This window comes from Drosophila eugracilis, unplaced genomic scaffold (genome assembly GCF_018153835.1).
Source record: "Drosophila eugracilis isolate 14026-0451.02 unplaced genomic scaffold, ASM1815383v1 contig_2029, whole genome shotgun sequence".
Taxonomy (NCBI): domain Eukaryota; kingdom Metazoa; phylum Arthropoda; class Insecta; order Diptera; family Drosophilidae; genus Drosophila; species Drosophila eugracilis.
Genome location: NW_024572899.1, coordinates 121,971 through 138,420, shown reverse-complemented (window position 1 = coordinate 138,420; position 16,450 = coordinate 121,971). Strand labels below are relative to the sequence as shown.

Sequence of the window (16,450 nt, the reverse complement as noted above, 5' to 3'; positions counted from 1 at the left end):
TCATTTATTTCAGTCCGAAAATTACACGTGCGAAGCTTCCGTTATACAACCTTAAGTTTTCGATTATAGGTTTAAAAGAACAACAAAAACAGTTAAAAAACCGAATAGAAAAATTAGGCGGAAATTTCGAAGCTAAAATATCTGGAAACACAATAGCAATAATATCATCAGAAGCGGAAGTCAGAAAAAAATCAAACCGAATGGAGTCTGCACAGGAGTTGGGAGTACATATTGTGCCCATTGAATATTTAGATTTTGTGGAATCTGACGCAGAAGGGGCTATCAAATATATAAATAGCACATCCATTTGTAATTGGGGAACAGATCCAACGTTAAGAATTCCAAAAGATATAACGAAAAGCTCAGAGTTAAAAAGTATATATACCTTATCGATGCCAACATCAAAGATTTTTAAAGTGAAAGGTGGTCTGGCTGTTGATCCTGATAGTGGCCTTGAGGACATTGCCCATGTTTACGTGGAGGGAAAAAACAAATACAATACTGTGTTAGGATTGACCGACATTCAGCAAAATAAAAACTCCTATTACAAATTGCAGCTCTTGGAAGGAGATAAAATGTCAAAGTAAGTACTTTAAATGATATTTGTAAATCAAATATAATTTATTCCATGTTTATTATTTTTTTTTTAATAATATTTAAAATTTCTTTTTCAATCGAAACCTATTTTGTTTAAGCCATGTTCCGATAGCATTATGCTTATTTCCCTACTAACGAAATCTGAGACTAACAGAGGTTGGGATGCTGTTTGCTGTAAACTGATCTGTCATGAAGTGTAGTGATTTCACCTTTAATATCCGCTCGACATGGAATTGGGATATCGAAAGTAGAATGTTTTGGTTCAATTTGATTTAATAACAAATCGGCTCGAAAACCTTCAATTTCGTAAAATATTCGATTTGTTTTAAAAATGTTAATGTAATGTTTTATTATTGAGTAACCATTTACAGTGGAGATTTTTTGCATATGGGGAGTTTTTGTTTAAAATATATATACCCTTTTTTATATTGCAGGATGTTTCTCCTGTGTCAATTAATATTTTAAATTTTTAATTTAAGCGCCTATCTATCCTCGTCAAGTACGGTAACCCTACTTTGGTTCCTGCAGTTATAGTTTTGCTTAAGCTGCACCTGGTTGAATCTTACATAAGTTCCCAGTTTTTTGTTTTCATGCTAAAATCCATAGTATTCATTTGCGAACTCATCTTCAAATTTGTTAGACTCTATTTCTTGGTCCATCGATAAAGCGTTCAGTAAGTCTGGTGGGATTAGCGAGAATATCGCAGATTGAACCATTTAGTCCAGAAATGAAAATTCTTAAGGCCTTGCCTTTTACTTTACTTTTAGTATCCTCGATAATTAAGCTTTCTTTTCATAGGTTATTATAGTTTCCGTAATTGTTATTCTACCCTGTGACTGAATGCTTAATTCTGGCTCGAGAACATTGGTCTTCTTAAGATAAAATCCATTCTCGAAAGTATGGCCTTGTAATTTAATTCGTACCATGGTTAGTTAAGGCGTCGTACGACGCTCCGATGATTTGTTCCGAAAAATGGTTAGGACAATAAGATACTGTTCACTGTTAATTTTGTATAGGCTGTACAAAGCGGAATGGTCCAGTGCAATGCACGAATTGTCAGGAGTATGAACACACCAGAGGGTACCTCACAATGCGCTCAGTCTGCGTAGCTTGCGGAGACAGTCATAATACCGACAATCGCCCTGCCAACAAAGATGATCCAAGTACCAAAAAATTAAAAAATTCGGAGGAAACCACATCGCCTACTACAAAGGCTGTCCCGTGTACAAAGAGCTCAAGAGTCGAATGTAGCGACTCACAACAGCACGTTCTCAAAACAAAACGAATTATAAAAACGAATAATAGCAAATGTCATTTAAAATTAATCAATTCTGTTACTGCTGCTTCGAACATCCTCCCCCTGTTGGAAGGGATCCGCTTCCAACAAGGACCAAGCTCTTCCACACGAAAGTTTTCATCCTTCACCAACACTACGACATTGACCCGTATGCTGGTTTGTCCAGATTTCCACTTGCCCCTCTAACAAGGAGAGATAATCTGGGATCCACTTCCTTTAGAAAATTTGCTGAATGTGGACCGATCGTTGATATTGATTAAGACGAGGTGCTTCAAGATGCGCCACGTCTGGTTCTGAAACAGAATTGAAGCTCGAGTCTTCTGAAGTTTGAGAAAGTGGACGAGAGAGCTCATCAAATGTCAAAATTGTCGGATAAACGACTCTAAAAAAATCTTTATAAATTTGGGTGCCTTGACAGCCGCTTCCCACAATCCCCCAAAGTGTGGTGACCGGGGAGGTAAAATATCGAATCGATAGCCAAACTTAAGAGAGCTCCTTGGGTATTGGCTCATCTCAGCTTAAACTTTCTTTCCACAATGCCTGCCTAAATATTTTGGCTTTGGCCGAGTTGCTCATAACATCTTGCGATCACTGTTAAAACGCCTCGCTTTGAAGGCTGATTATCTAGAAGCATTGGCGTGAACTTAAATACGACCTTGGCCTCAAATGGGTCCCAAGGTCGTGACAGTACCTTTTCATCACAAAGTTTAATAAGCTTCTTGTCCTATTCCGACTCTCCGTCAAGATTCAAGAGTCTTCTTACTCGACAATGCAATTAAAGCCGCAAGTTGACGCTTAGCTCGCAGTAACGGGTCTTCGTAATCTGAGGCACGTTCCACAAGCTCTATTTTATTTGTTTCCGCCAATTCGAATTCGTTTCGGAAAAAGTATAGAAAAGATACTACGCCAACTTTCCGGCAAAGAAAGCGAAAATTGAAATAGCGGGTAGAAGGGACCGAATAGTAAAAGAAATTGTGTAACGCTCGGCGTTGTGTTAAAGTTTTCGAACTGTACAGCAGCCAATGCTGACTATTGTTATGTTTTGCAGGTATATGCGAATACCGTACAAACGATGCGAATTGAGTTTATGTTGTTGGCCCTTAACACCGAATAATTAATAATTTATAATTAATAATTAATAATTTATAATTTATAATTTATAATTTATAATTTATAATTTATAATTTATAATTTATAATTTATAATTTATAATTTATAATTTATAATTTATAATTTATAATTTATAATTTATAATTTATAATTTATAATTTATAATTTATAATTTATAATTTATAATTTATAATTTATAATTTATAATTTATAATTTATAATTTATAATTTATAATTTATAATTTATAATTTATAATTTATAATTTATAAGTTATAATTTCCACTAATTCCACTAGCAAAATGAATATTTTAAAATTGTGTAAAACAGTAACGGGTATCTTATAGTCACGGTACTCGACTATATCGTTTCTTCTTGTTATATTTGTCGTGGATTACTTAGAAAATTCAAATTATAACGAAATTTAGCTTTGATTTGTCCCCGCTTCCCATTTATTTTCGTGTGTTTCTGTGCTGTTTCTCCAAATCGAGGCGACCGCTTCTGTCGTCAACGTTTATCTGTGCGCTGGTGTGAGTGAGTTAGAAGGATGCGGGTGGCCGCTTCAAAAGGGAATAGCGGAAAGAACTTAGAACTTTATGTGCTGCAGTGTGAAAGAGAGTAAGAGAACGACACACAAGAATAAGGAGGCTAGGATTGATTGAGATCATTCGTAGTTGAGAAACGGAACGGAATAGATCATGCCATGCGCAAGAAAACGTTTCTATTTGAAGCAGCTCGGAGAGCAGCCAGAAGCGGAGGATAATTCGAGTGAATCCACGACATCAGAAGTGGGATTACCCAGGCCTGAAACCGAAAGTGAAAATAATCTGAAATTGAGCTTCAACCCTGATCGTGCATGCGCCGATGCAGTGTCATGGAGTGCAACGGTGCATTCTCTCTGAAAACAGACTGGAAGGCAGTGCTCTCGTGATGGCTCTCAGCCGCTCATTGGAAGGGAGCGCACCACATTGGCTTGCTCAAACATGCTACCTGGGAGCTATTCTTGCAGTATTTCGCCGGAACGGAGACCTTGGCTGCAACTGTCAAGAATTTGCTCGATGGTCGCCCAACTGAGGGAGAATCATTGCAGAATAGTTACATCCCTGATGGCCAGATGGTAGTCCCTAACGGTAGAGTGAATTGACGATTCAGTTGCTTTGGCACATTAGGCTGAAATAGACAAGCGATTGCGACGTTTGGCTTTTACTACAGAAGTTAATTCTCGGAACGAGCTGCAACAGAAACTAAAAGCTTTTTCTTTTGATGCTGGTCCGAGCCGCGGTTCTGGCGACAGCTTGCCAACCCCTGCTAATAAGAAAACCAAATTCTTCAAAATTCGATGTCACAAATGCGGCGAAGAGGGTCACAAGAAGGCGGAATATCGCTCGTCTGGTGTGTTCACGCGACATAATCAACCGAGTAACAAGCGCTCTGGACAAACTGCAGGAAGAGATCGCTCTACTCTTATCTGAAAGAAAGGATACGTTGCTACCGTGTGTCCGGATCGCCAGGAACGCCCAATGCCGGTCAAGAGGGATTATGTTAAAGACGTCAATCTGTGCACAGTACTGGAACCCCTTGGAACTTTTCAACAATTTGGTGAGTCGTTCCAATTTTTTTTTGTTCGCTCGCTCATCAAGTAAGCCGTCTCGCTGAAACTGTCTGGATCCAGAATAAATAGCGTAGTTATTTTAAGGGGGGACCCTACAGTTTTTGGCCAATGTTATGATTTGTGATCATTCCTCTGAAATTCTTTTCCATGTAGTTCAGGATAGTTACATCAAATACGATGCTTTGATTGGGCGGGAAATTTTGAGTCAGGGTATCAGGTTATGTCAAACTTACATCTAATTTACTTTCAATGCTTAATGAAAAAACTGTATTGCCTGTTCGTACGTCAGATTGTATATCCATAAATCCTATATATATATTGAACTGACCGTCTCTGTGTCGAGTATAGGGAATTAAACGCGAAAACTGTTTCCGATAAGTATGCCTTGCCACTTATTTCAGATCAGATAGATATATTAAGTGGCGTTAAGTTTTTCATCTTCATAGATATGGCAAGCGGTTTTCATCAAATCCCAATTCACCCGAATTCGATCAAACGAACTACTTTAGAGTTAAAAGACTGCGCAAGCCTAATCGCGTTACCTCTCATATGAGTTAGAAACGCTTGCAGTATACATTTCTATGAAGTACTTTCGCCATTACCTGCATGGTCGTCACTTTACAGTTTATACGGATTGCAACTCGCTCAAGGCTTCTAAAGCTAAAGCTGAACTAACTCCAAAAGTTCAAAGGTGGTGGTCGTATATTCGATATTGAGTACAGACCAGGTGACAGAATGCCATGTAGACGTTTTCTCTCGAAACCCAGTGTCAGAAATTCTTAAAATTCCTAAAAAAATACCGAAAAGCGCATACACTTGAAAAAGATTTCCGATAACTGGTTGCTGGCAGAGCAGCAAAGAGATGAGGAAACATCATCTATCGTGTCCAAACTGCGCAATGGAGAACTTCCGGAGGATGTAGCAAAAACATATGAGTTACGTAGTGGTACTTTATACAGGAAAGGCACGAGAAAACTCGTCTCCCTATTATTCCAAAGCCCTTTAGGTGGTCTGCTGTCAACAACGTTCACGAGGCAATTATGCATCTCGGTTGGGAAAAGACCCTTTCTAAAATGTACGAGTATTTTTGGTTTGATCAAATGTCTAAGTACGACCGTAAGTTCGTTGACAACTGTATTACCGGTAGGTTATCTTAACCCCCGTCTGGCAAGGTACAAGCTGAATTACATCCCATTCAGAAAGTGAAGTGAGTCGGGTCCATGGCCAAGTCGAGGATCGAACAGGAAAGGGATCTTGGCACCACGTTTTGTATGAAATCCAACTGGCCCAACAGAGTAACAAAGGTTAGTACGTCAAAGTTGCTTATTGGAAAAGAAGCTAGACCATTTGGTCTTGTACCTGTTGCTGAATACGATAAAGTTGTTGATGTAGATCTCATTAGAAATATAGCTAAACATAAAATGGAAAGAAATGCCAAATATGATCAATTAAGATTTGATAAAAATAAAGCCACTATTGTAAGGCATAAAGTCGGGGCTCATGTCCTTCTCAAAAATGAGGAGCGACATCAGACAAAGTTAGACCCCATATTTAAGGACCCATTCTTAGTTACTGAGATATTACCAGGAGATCGATATAAACTAAAAGCGTTAAAAAGCAACCGAACTTATAAATATTCTCACGAGTTTTTAAGAAGTATGCTTGAGAAGGGGATTACCACAGAATATGATGATGAAGTTATGACAATGATGCGATGTTTCTATGAAATGAGAAAATGTAAATGATGACGAAATCTCCGAATCACCCTTAGATTAACGTTCTTTTCTGTACAGGTGGATGCCCGAGTTGTGTGGTTCGTCATTTGCTATGGTCTAGACGTGGTCTTCGGGAGGATCGGTGATCTGGGTCTGTTTGATAGTTATAAGCTTTGGACAACTGTGTGCTATGTTTTGGCCGCTTGATCGAGACCAGAAAGCAAGGACTGTTTAATCAGCTGAAACTGAGAAATTTGTGTGCTACGAATTGGCCGGTTTGATTTTATTTTATTTTATTTTAAGGTCGAGTCAACTGTGTGCTATATGCTGGCCGGTTGGACGAGGCAAGACTATAAGAGAATGTTGAATTTCATAAGCTGGAAATGAAAATTGTTTGCGAAATATAAAGATTGTTGATGTAATAAAAGTTAAGTTGAAATTTGGTAATCCGGATCTCATGGCGTTTTATAATATTATAAAACTATTGTACTCTGATTAAGGATGGAAAAGTTTAAGTTCGAGTTGCTATTCAAGTATTCAGAATTTTGAATGATTTTTGAGTTTATGTGAATAGATTCTAGATTCGATTTGTTGTTCATACATCAATTACTTGTTAAGCTTTTGATTAATGTGAATATAATTAGATCTGATTTAACCGTAATATATCGAAATCTATTTATTACTGGTAGATGATATTTGATGGAATTTTTTTAGTTGTAAACACACGGGGACGTGTGAATATCAGGATGGCCGTTACGTGGATCACTTAGAAAATTCAAATTATAACGAAATTTAGCTTTGATTTGTCCCCGCTTCCCATTTAGTTTTGTGTGCTTCTGTGCTTTTTCTTCGCTCTCCAAATCGAGGCGTCAGTTTCTGTCGCCAACGTTAGTCTGTGCGCTGGTGTGAGTGAGTGGCCGCTTCAAAAGGGAATAGCGGAAAGTTCTTCGAACTTTATGTTGCAGTGTGAAGGAGAGTAAGAGAACAACTTATAAGAAAATGGAAGATAGCACTGATTGAGATAATTTGTAGTTGAGAAGCGGAACGGAAAAGATCATGCCACGCGCTAAAAAACGTTTCTGCTTGAAGCAGCTCCGAGAGCAGACAAAAACAGAGGATAATTCGATTGAATCCACGACATATATGTATATAAATTACTAATCTTAACTTAGGGCTTCCGTCTCCATTTTGTCCCTCTTATTTGGCACCACTAAGACGGGTGAGATGAATAGGTTTCTACTTGTCCTTATGATGTGGCCCGTTAGCTTAGGCTTCTTTCACTATTAACGAAACCTCAGAATGGCAAAGCGTATGGATACTGTTTGCTGTAAACTAGTCTGTCATGGAGTGTAGTGATTTTATTACTGAGTAACCATTTACAGTGAAATTTTTTTGTATATGGGGAGTAATTTATTTTTTTAAATTTATATATTTTATATATCATTTTACCCTGTCTCAGAATGCTTTTTGAAAGTATGGCCTTGAAATTTAATTCGATACCATGGTTAGACAAGGAGTCGTGCGCCGCTCCGATGATTTGTTCCGAAAAATGGTTGAGGCAATATAGTACTAATACATCGGAAATTTAAAAATAGCCCTCGCATAATGATGGTGCTAATTACAGCGGCTACCGTTCGCTAGGTGACTCTATTAGGCCTAGGATCCTTGCTTATGATTTTCATCTGAGAGATGGTTAACTTGGATTCCTGACAAGGCATCAGCGACTACATTATTAGTTCCTGGTTTGTAAACAATTTTAGGATAATAACTTTCAATGAATGAGAACCACCGCTTACGTAAAGGACTGGTGGTCAAATTGGATTTATATTCCAAGTACCCCTTAAAGAAAATATTCGACATAAAATTTACATAATGCATAATTCTTTCTTGTTTGTTACTTAAATTTGCTTTGTTTTCGGTAATGTTTTTGAAATAAAAGTTATTGGCTTGCCTTCCTGTGAAAAGACTGCGCCAATAGCAAAATCTGAGGCGTTTGAAGTCAATGTGATTTTCTTGATATATTCTGGTTGAGTTACTTATGTTTGAGCTACTACATATAAGCTCGTTAAAAGCTTTTACAGCAGGTAATCTAGCTGTATGGAAGACATTGTTTTGGACATTTTACAATTGACCCCTTCTAAATATTTGGTAAGTGGTATTGCTTTTAGTCCAGTTAGTTCTTTATAAACTTTTTTTATAATAACCTTTTAATATAAGGAAACTTTGATCTCCTTTATATTTGTATGTTGCGGATATTTAAGTATGGTTAAAATTCGGGGTCTGTTCTAGTAATGTTGTAGCATACTACGTACCCTAAGAAACTGGTTTCTTTCATTAAGAGGTTTGATTTTTCTAGAGAAAGTTTTATGCTTGCTTTAAATAAAAGGTTTATTATTTCCAGTAAGCCTTGGTAAAGCTGTTCGATTGAGTCGGAGAATATAATTACATCGCCCATGTAAACGTGACATATTTTCCCGACTTGTTCTCTTAATATGTAGTCCAATGGTCTCTGAAAAATTCGAGAATCATTCGTTAGACCACATTCTTTAAAATTCGTTTTTCCCATTGTTTATTTAAAATGGCGGTTTTTTAAAATCGCAGTCTTTCATCAAGCTGTGGTAAAAACCGGACTCTAGGTCAATTGACTTGCCCTTCCTAAATTTGCTAAGATCACTGAAGGATCCTGCATTGGATATCTGTCTGAAACGATATTCTCGTTAAATACTAGATTCGTTGAAAAGTATGTAACAGGTGGAAGGAAGCGTTTAAGACCCTATAAATTACATACATGTATATATTCTTTATCAGTATCAACGCTGAGACCTCATGAACTATAAGAGGTATAGAGTTGAGATTAAGCAGGCAGATTCTTGAGGTCCATACGCAGTGCAAGTTTATTTCAGCATCTTTCCACGGCCACTATAACGCCTACAAACCGCGGAAAACTTTGGCGTCCGTTATATTATAGTGCACGTCATAATGTATGTTTCTTAATATATTAATTAATATATAAAGTATATATATGCCTCTGTTTGATAAGTAACTAATCATTATCGACGTACGAGAATTTTCCTCTAAGGAGATTATGCAACCTTAAGATATTAGGATAATTGGCTGATGAAATAATCTGGTTCGGACTAGCTTTGTTTATATCTGGGGTCATTTGTACATAGTAGTACAAATGTGGTTCTCACATGGCTCGACTTGAGTGAAGAGGAATTTTGCTAACGAAGACAGAATTTTCGACGGTCGCTACGATCTAAGCGATCTTAGATTTTCGTGATTCGTGGGCGCTAGCGTGGGCGTTACTCTATGAGTAACAGATATAAAGACTTTCAAGGGACCGAGGCAAGACTTGAGTAGATAGAAAATGCGGGTTCTAGGCCAGATTTTTTGTGACATTAATGATTTTAATCAATTAAGTGTGACATTTTTGATTTCAGTTAAATTTCCCCCACCCCAAAAGCCATTATCTGTCTGTCGGTCCCTTTAATCAGAATGGATTCTGATGGAAGTGGTTTATCCCAATAAAGTGTCACCTCACTCTCATGCTTCTGATTTGCAATTATCTCTTAGGAGCATGTTACGGCATCCGTTGCACACGCGCCAATGTGGTAGAGCTTTGTTTTGGCACAGAAATCATGAACCCATGACTTAAATTTTTTTTTATTCCTCACTGTGGGAATGTCTTAGGAGGATTGAGAACGTCTTGATGAAAGTTTTAAGTTGTTTATATTAATTTCAGCGTTTTTAAGATTTCTTCAAGGCAAAGGGATGGTATAAACGGGAATATAAAATCGGAGAATTTAGTTAGTTCTTCCAAAATCATTATCTGTGCAAAATCTTAAATCTTAAATAAAAACAAGAGGAAATGCTATAGTCGAGTGCCGCGACTATAAGATACCCGTTACTGTTTTACAAAATTTTAAAATATTATTTTCCTAGTGGAAATTCACAAGGCGCCACCTATTGTCAGAGGAAGTATGTTGAGTATGCTTATAGTGACGTCACTGCCCATGTGGAGCCTTATAACCTTAATTTCTTCATAAATAGCGAAATAATGTTCCGATTTGAAAAATCTTTTGTAAATCGATAGATATTAACAGAAATAAGTTACAAAAGGTCAAACGAAGGCATTCATAATAATATTATAGACTCCACAGTTTTCCGCGGTTTGTAGGCGTTAGAGTGGGCGTGGCCGGAAGCAACTTCGTGGCAAGTTGCAAAGGCATCTCCTAAATACGTGTTCCTAAGCAAAATTGTGTAGCTTTTATAGTTTTCGAGATTTTTGCATTTTTGGTTTTTCGGGTTTTGTGGGCGTTAGAGTGGGCGTGGCGTGATCGGAAAAAAACAATTCGCATTGGGAGCATCATAGAAACATACATGCTTGATCCGAACTTTCTATCTCTTATAGTTACCGAGATATCAGCTTTTCTAGAAAATCCGAAAACCGTCTTTTGAGCCTTGTGGGCGTATGGGTGGGTGTGGCCGGATAGTAGTAGCACTATAAGATGGGCTGTCATCTAAAGATTATACTTTCTGAATTTCAACTTTCTATCTGCAATAGTTCCTGAGATTTCAGCAGTTTTAGTTTTTTGCGATTTGTGGGCGTTAGAGTGGGCGTGGCAGGATGCTGTAATAAACTTGCGCTGTCCCGGGACCTCAAGAATCTTCATGCTTAATCTCAGCTTTGAATCTGCTCAGGAACTAAGATCTCAGCGTTCATACGGACGGACGGACGGACGGACGGACAGACGGACATGGCTCAATCGACTTCGCTATTGATCCTGATCAAGAATATATATACTTTATAGGGTCGCAAAAGCTTCCTTCTATCTGTTACATACTTTTCAACGAATCTAGTATACCCTTTTACTCTACGAGTAACGGGTATAAAGACTAAAAATGAATAACCAATTCGAGTTTTGTCATTCGCGTAAATTGTTTGTTGTTAAGAACAAGTAGACAAACCATGTTCGCATGGAGATGCATAAGAAGAATGCAATTCAACCCGTCGATGGACGCATCAAGAAAATTTCGGAAGGATTTAAAGGAAGGATTCTCCATTACATGTATGTAAACGATGGACCGGACATCCAATTACCTAAAAACTTTATGAGTGAAGCAGGATCGTTTTTGCTCACACATCTCAGTACATTAGTAAATTTCGAGTTATTTGCCGAATATATACTCTTTCAGGATGAAACAGAAGAAATTGAGATTAAAAAGTTTTTAAAGTAAAATGAGTATTATGAATCAGTACCCGGACTTGGAATCTATTGACTACTTTTCAAGGTATATATCATGCAATATAATATAAATAAATATATAACGTACTAAATAAAATATTCATTGTTATTCTATAGATTATTAACAACACAAAAGGGGTCTCAAAAGAGATCACAAAGGTTTTGTAATGTTTTTCTGAATTTCTCTGGATCTGCGGATGCTGCTCTAAGACATAAGATTGGTTGTAGCGGAAAAGTCTCCAGGCTACCGGAATTACACAAAAGAACTGTGGAGTTTACCCAATACCGAAGCATCTTGAGGTTACGTTCGTCGTATACGCTGACTTTGAATGTCTACTGGAGCCGAGAAAGAAGAGAAGATTGAATTTCAGGATTCATTAAATTGTTATATTTGTAAAAAAATATTATTAAATGATAGAGTTAGGGATTATTATCATTTAACAGGTTTATTTAGGGATGCAGATCATTCTAAATGTAACTTAGAGTATAGACTATGTAAATCCATAATTTTTTTAAATATGACTGTCATTTATTTATAGAAGACTTGGCTAATATTCCCGGTAGAATTTTGCAGTTCCAGTAAATAAAAAACAATTAATTCGGTGTCCAAAACCATAAAAACTTCTAATGAAAACAATTTTGAAATTTTATTTCTTGACACATTCAGATTTATGCCATCAAGTTTAGATACCCTTGCTTCTAACTTAATTGATGACCAATTAAATACAGTAAAAACATTCTTTAAGAACGAAAAAGAATTCAGACTTATGCGTAAAAAGGGTATCTTTCCTTATGAATATTTATCAAAAGCATCATTCTATAGTTACTTGACGAAAAAGGAATGCTCTCAAGATGAATATGAACACGCGCATAATGTCTGGTTACAATTTTCCTGTGCAACTCTTAAAGATTATCTAGAATTATATTTAAAAACTGATTTTGACTGATATATTTGAACATTTTAGAATAATATGTTTACAAATTTATTCATTAGACTCAGTTTTTCACTACACCAGGTCTATCTTGGACAGCCATGCTTAAGGTCACAAATATTCAACCTAATGATATCTAACATTTTGATACACATAACATATCTATTGATAGTGAATATGGATATTTTTTGAAAGTAAACCTAGTTAAATAGTTTTGCATCTGAAGAGGATAAAGTTAAATAATTTATAGCTGACTTCGGGAGCAAAAATAATTATGTAATTCATTATAGAAATTTGCAACAATGCATACAAAATGGGTTAATATTAAAAAAGATTCATAGAGAGTTCGCTTTTTACAGAAACCTTGGCTAAAGACTTATATTGATTTAAACATTTTACACAGACAGAATGCCAAGAATAAATTTAAAAAAGAATTTTTAAATTAATAAATAATTCGGTCTATGGGAAAACTATGGAAAATCCTGAAAAACGTGTAGAGGTTAAATTGGTTACTAGATGGGAGTCTACAGATATTCATAAATTCCTTCGAAAAAAATATTGTGCTAAAAATTGAATTTCAACTAAATAAATGACGAGGTCTATGCCATCCAAATGAAAAAAACTTTCAGTAGTATTTGATAAGCCAACGTATTAGGGTTTTGCTGTATTGGACTTATCAAAGTGGAAAATGTATGATTTTCATTACCAATACATGAAACCCAAATTTCAAGAAAATGTAGTTTTAAATTACATGGATACAGACTCATTTATCTATACTATAAAAACTGATGATTTTTATAAGGATATTCGTGGTGATATTGAATCAAAATTTGATACATCCGATTATTCAGATAGAAGAAGCGATTTATATAATTTTAAAAAAGTTAATAAAAAGAGGTTAGGATATTTTAAAGATGAGTTGAATGGAAAACCAATGAGTGAATTTATAGGTCTATGCTCCAAAGTTTATAGTTATAAAATAGATGATGTTGAAAACCATGTTGAAAGCAAAAGGTGTGAGTTCCAGAAATTTAACTATGGATCATTATAAAAATGTATGGTATGCTGGTATGCTTGTACATATGTATGTAGATACAGCTGCACTTTTGCAGTTGCACCGTATGTATATAACGCACATAAAGTTTTCAAATTGTCGTAGAATTTAAAAAACCATAAGTTTCGTCAAAGGCAGTTCACTTTTTTATTTTATTATTCGGAAGTTTGGGTATATTTGGGGTGTAATAATATTTCCAATATAAGTAGGTGCCAAGAATTAATACCATGTAAAATGCACGCATACACACATAAAGTGGAGTGCTCACAAATTTTAATTTTTGGCACTGAATACCTGGTTGTTGTTAGGCATAATTATCCTAGCACTTTCCTTCCGTATCCAACTGCTTTCACCAACACTTCACTGCTTCACCGAATTACACCAGCTAGAATTTTCGCCAACTAATTTAAAAAAAAAATAAACAGGTGCCTAGACGACGAGAGGTGCACTGCTTTTGTTTGTTTTTTCCAACGAGAAAATTAATAACAAAACTAGCCGTTGTCCCTGTTCGGGCGCCAATAAAAATCCGGGAGAGTTTTCCCGGAAAAATTACTTATAAAATTTAAAGGAAAAAGACTTGCGACAAGCGGCTGGGAAATTTCGAAGAAAGCGAAAAAAAACGAAACGAAGTTGGTTCCAAAGTGTATTGCTGCCAGGTGCTTCGAGGTTCGATCGGTTAATGTTCGAGCAGCATACCATTTCGCATAGCCACGAACAGAAAAGCTTATCAGTTAGATCACAACAACTCGGCTATGCTCAAGCTTGAGTGCAACTGATAAGCTTTTGTGCATTGCTTTAAGATGATTTGTTTACATTTTGGCTGCATATATTCAATTAATTCTTTCTTTTCATCTATCCTTAAAACTAACAATAAAACTTAATCTACTGCTCCAACAATGAGAAAACTATGGAAAATCCTGAAAAACGCGTAGAGGTTAAATTGGTAACTACATGGGAGTCTACAGATGTTCATAAACTCTGTCGGAAAAAACAATGGCTAAAAATTTAATTTCAAAATTCAATTTTCATAGTGCAACTAAAATAAATGACGAGTTCTATGCCATCCAAATGAAAAAACTTTCTGTGGTATTTGACAAGCCAATGTATTTGGGTTTTGCTGTATTGGACTTATCAAAATGGAAAATGTATGATTTTCATTACCAATACATGAAACCCAAATTTCAAGAAAATGTAGTTTTAAATTACATGGATACAGACTCATTTATCTATACTATAAAAACTGATGATTTTTATAAGGATATTCGTGGTGATATGGAATCAAAATTTGATACATCCGATTATTCAGATAGAAGAAGAGATTTATATAATTTTGAAAAAGTTAATAAAAAGAGGTTAGGATATTTTAAATATGAGTTGAATGGAAAACCAATGAGTGAATTTATAGGTCTATGCTCCAAAGTTTATAGTTATAAAATATATGATGTTGAAAACCCTTATAATAAAGCAAAAGGTGTGAGTTCCAGAAATTTAACAATGGATCATTATAAAAATGTATTACTCACTGGAACTCCACTATATGGTAGTAGGAAAATGTTTAGATCAGGGTCACACAAAATATCAAAAAATAGGATACATAAGAATGTTCTTTGTGCTAATAATAGAAAAAGAAATCGTAAACATAATGAAACAGAGTTTACAATATTAAATCATGGTACATTATCAATAAAACATCATAGGTAAATGGAGAAGGATATTGTAGATAGTATCAATTTTCTAGAACTTGAAAATATATTTTTAAGAGATATAAGTAATGAAAGAAATACAGATGACAATACATTAAATGAACTTAGAGATAAGCGAGAAAACATACAAAAAGAATTATTTTATATGTCAATTGAATTGGAAATGTTTTATTTTGATCGAGATTGTGGTAAATATAAGTAAAACAAAAATAAATTTTAAAAACATGTATAATATTTTATTAAAATTGTTAATATACACATCATAAAATTGTACATATATACACATGCAAGTATAAGACTTAAAATATAAAATGAAAAAATTAATAAACCAAAAATTAAAATTAAATGAAATGAAATTTTCATTTGGTATTTTGTACTATAAAATTTCATCTTTCATTTTAAAAACCTGTATAATATTTTATTAAAATATAATATAATGTACACATGCAAATATTAGGTTTAAAATATAAAATGAAAATATTAATATATCAAAAATTAAAATTAAATATAACATTGTCTTTTCATTTGGTATTTTGAACTATAACATTTTTTTCAAACACATGTTTATACTTGCTGATACGAACGTGACCGCCATTTCGTAGTTTACTCTTAACATATATCTTTATGTGATTATATGAGTCTTGTTATATTTGTTTTTCATTAGTTGTGTTGACATTGATTGGGCTCATTTTTATGGTTCTATGTATAAAATTGTAATAAAATATCCAATTCTTGTAAATATCTATCCACTTATATTTCCCATTGAAACTAAACTCACGTCACATTGACTCTTTGATTGTTTTATTAAAACGCTCGAAAATTGATGCCTAAAGAGTGCTGAACGTCGAATAAAGATTTATATGATAACGTTTCATTAATTTTTTAAATTTTGTATTAAGAATATCTTTTCCATCATCTGTTTGTTCATTATTTGGTGCTCCGTGACCTGATTTTAAGATTTTCTCCATTGCTTGGGAAACAAATACTTTACACTAGGTGGTTGTAAATTTCCGAAACTATAATATATATATATACAATGTATATCGCTTTTATTTGTGTTATATGCCACCCAATGTATACCACTTGATTGTGATTCATCTAGGCTTACTATACCACATTCTCGAATTCTTGGAGAGTATGGAAGTAAATCTCTCATAAATACTCCTCGAAAATTTGGGATATA

The 16,450-nt window shown here is 35.0% G+C and overlaps 1 protein-coding gene across 1 annotated transcript in view; it reads left to right on the top strand.

The window, feature by feature from the left end:
• Window positions 1–16,450, top strand: part of LOC108118347 (poly [ADP-ribose] polymerase-like) — a 172,339-nt gene that overhangs the window by 136,818 nt on the left and 19,071 nt on the right. The window contains exon 5 of the mRNA XM_041817873.1: window positions 14–583. Within this exon, the coding sequence (XP_041673807.1) occupies window positions 14–583 (570 nt within the window). The remainder of the gene's footprint in view (window positions 1–13; window positions 584–16,450) is intronic.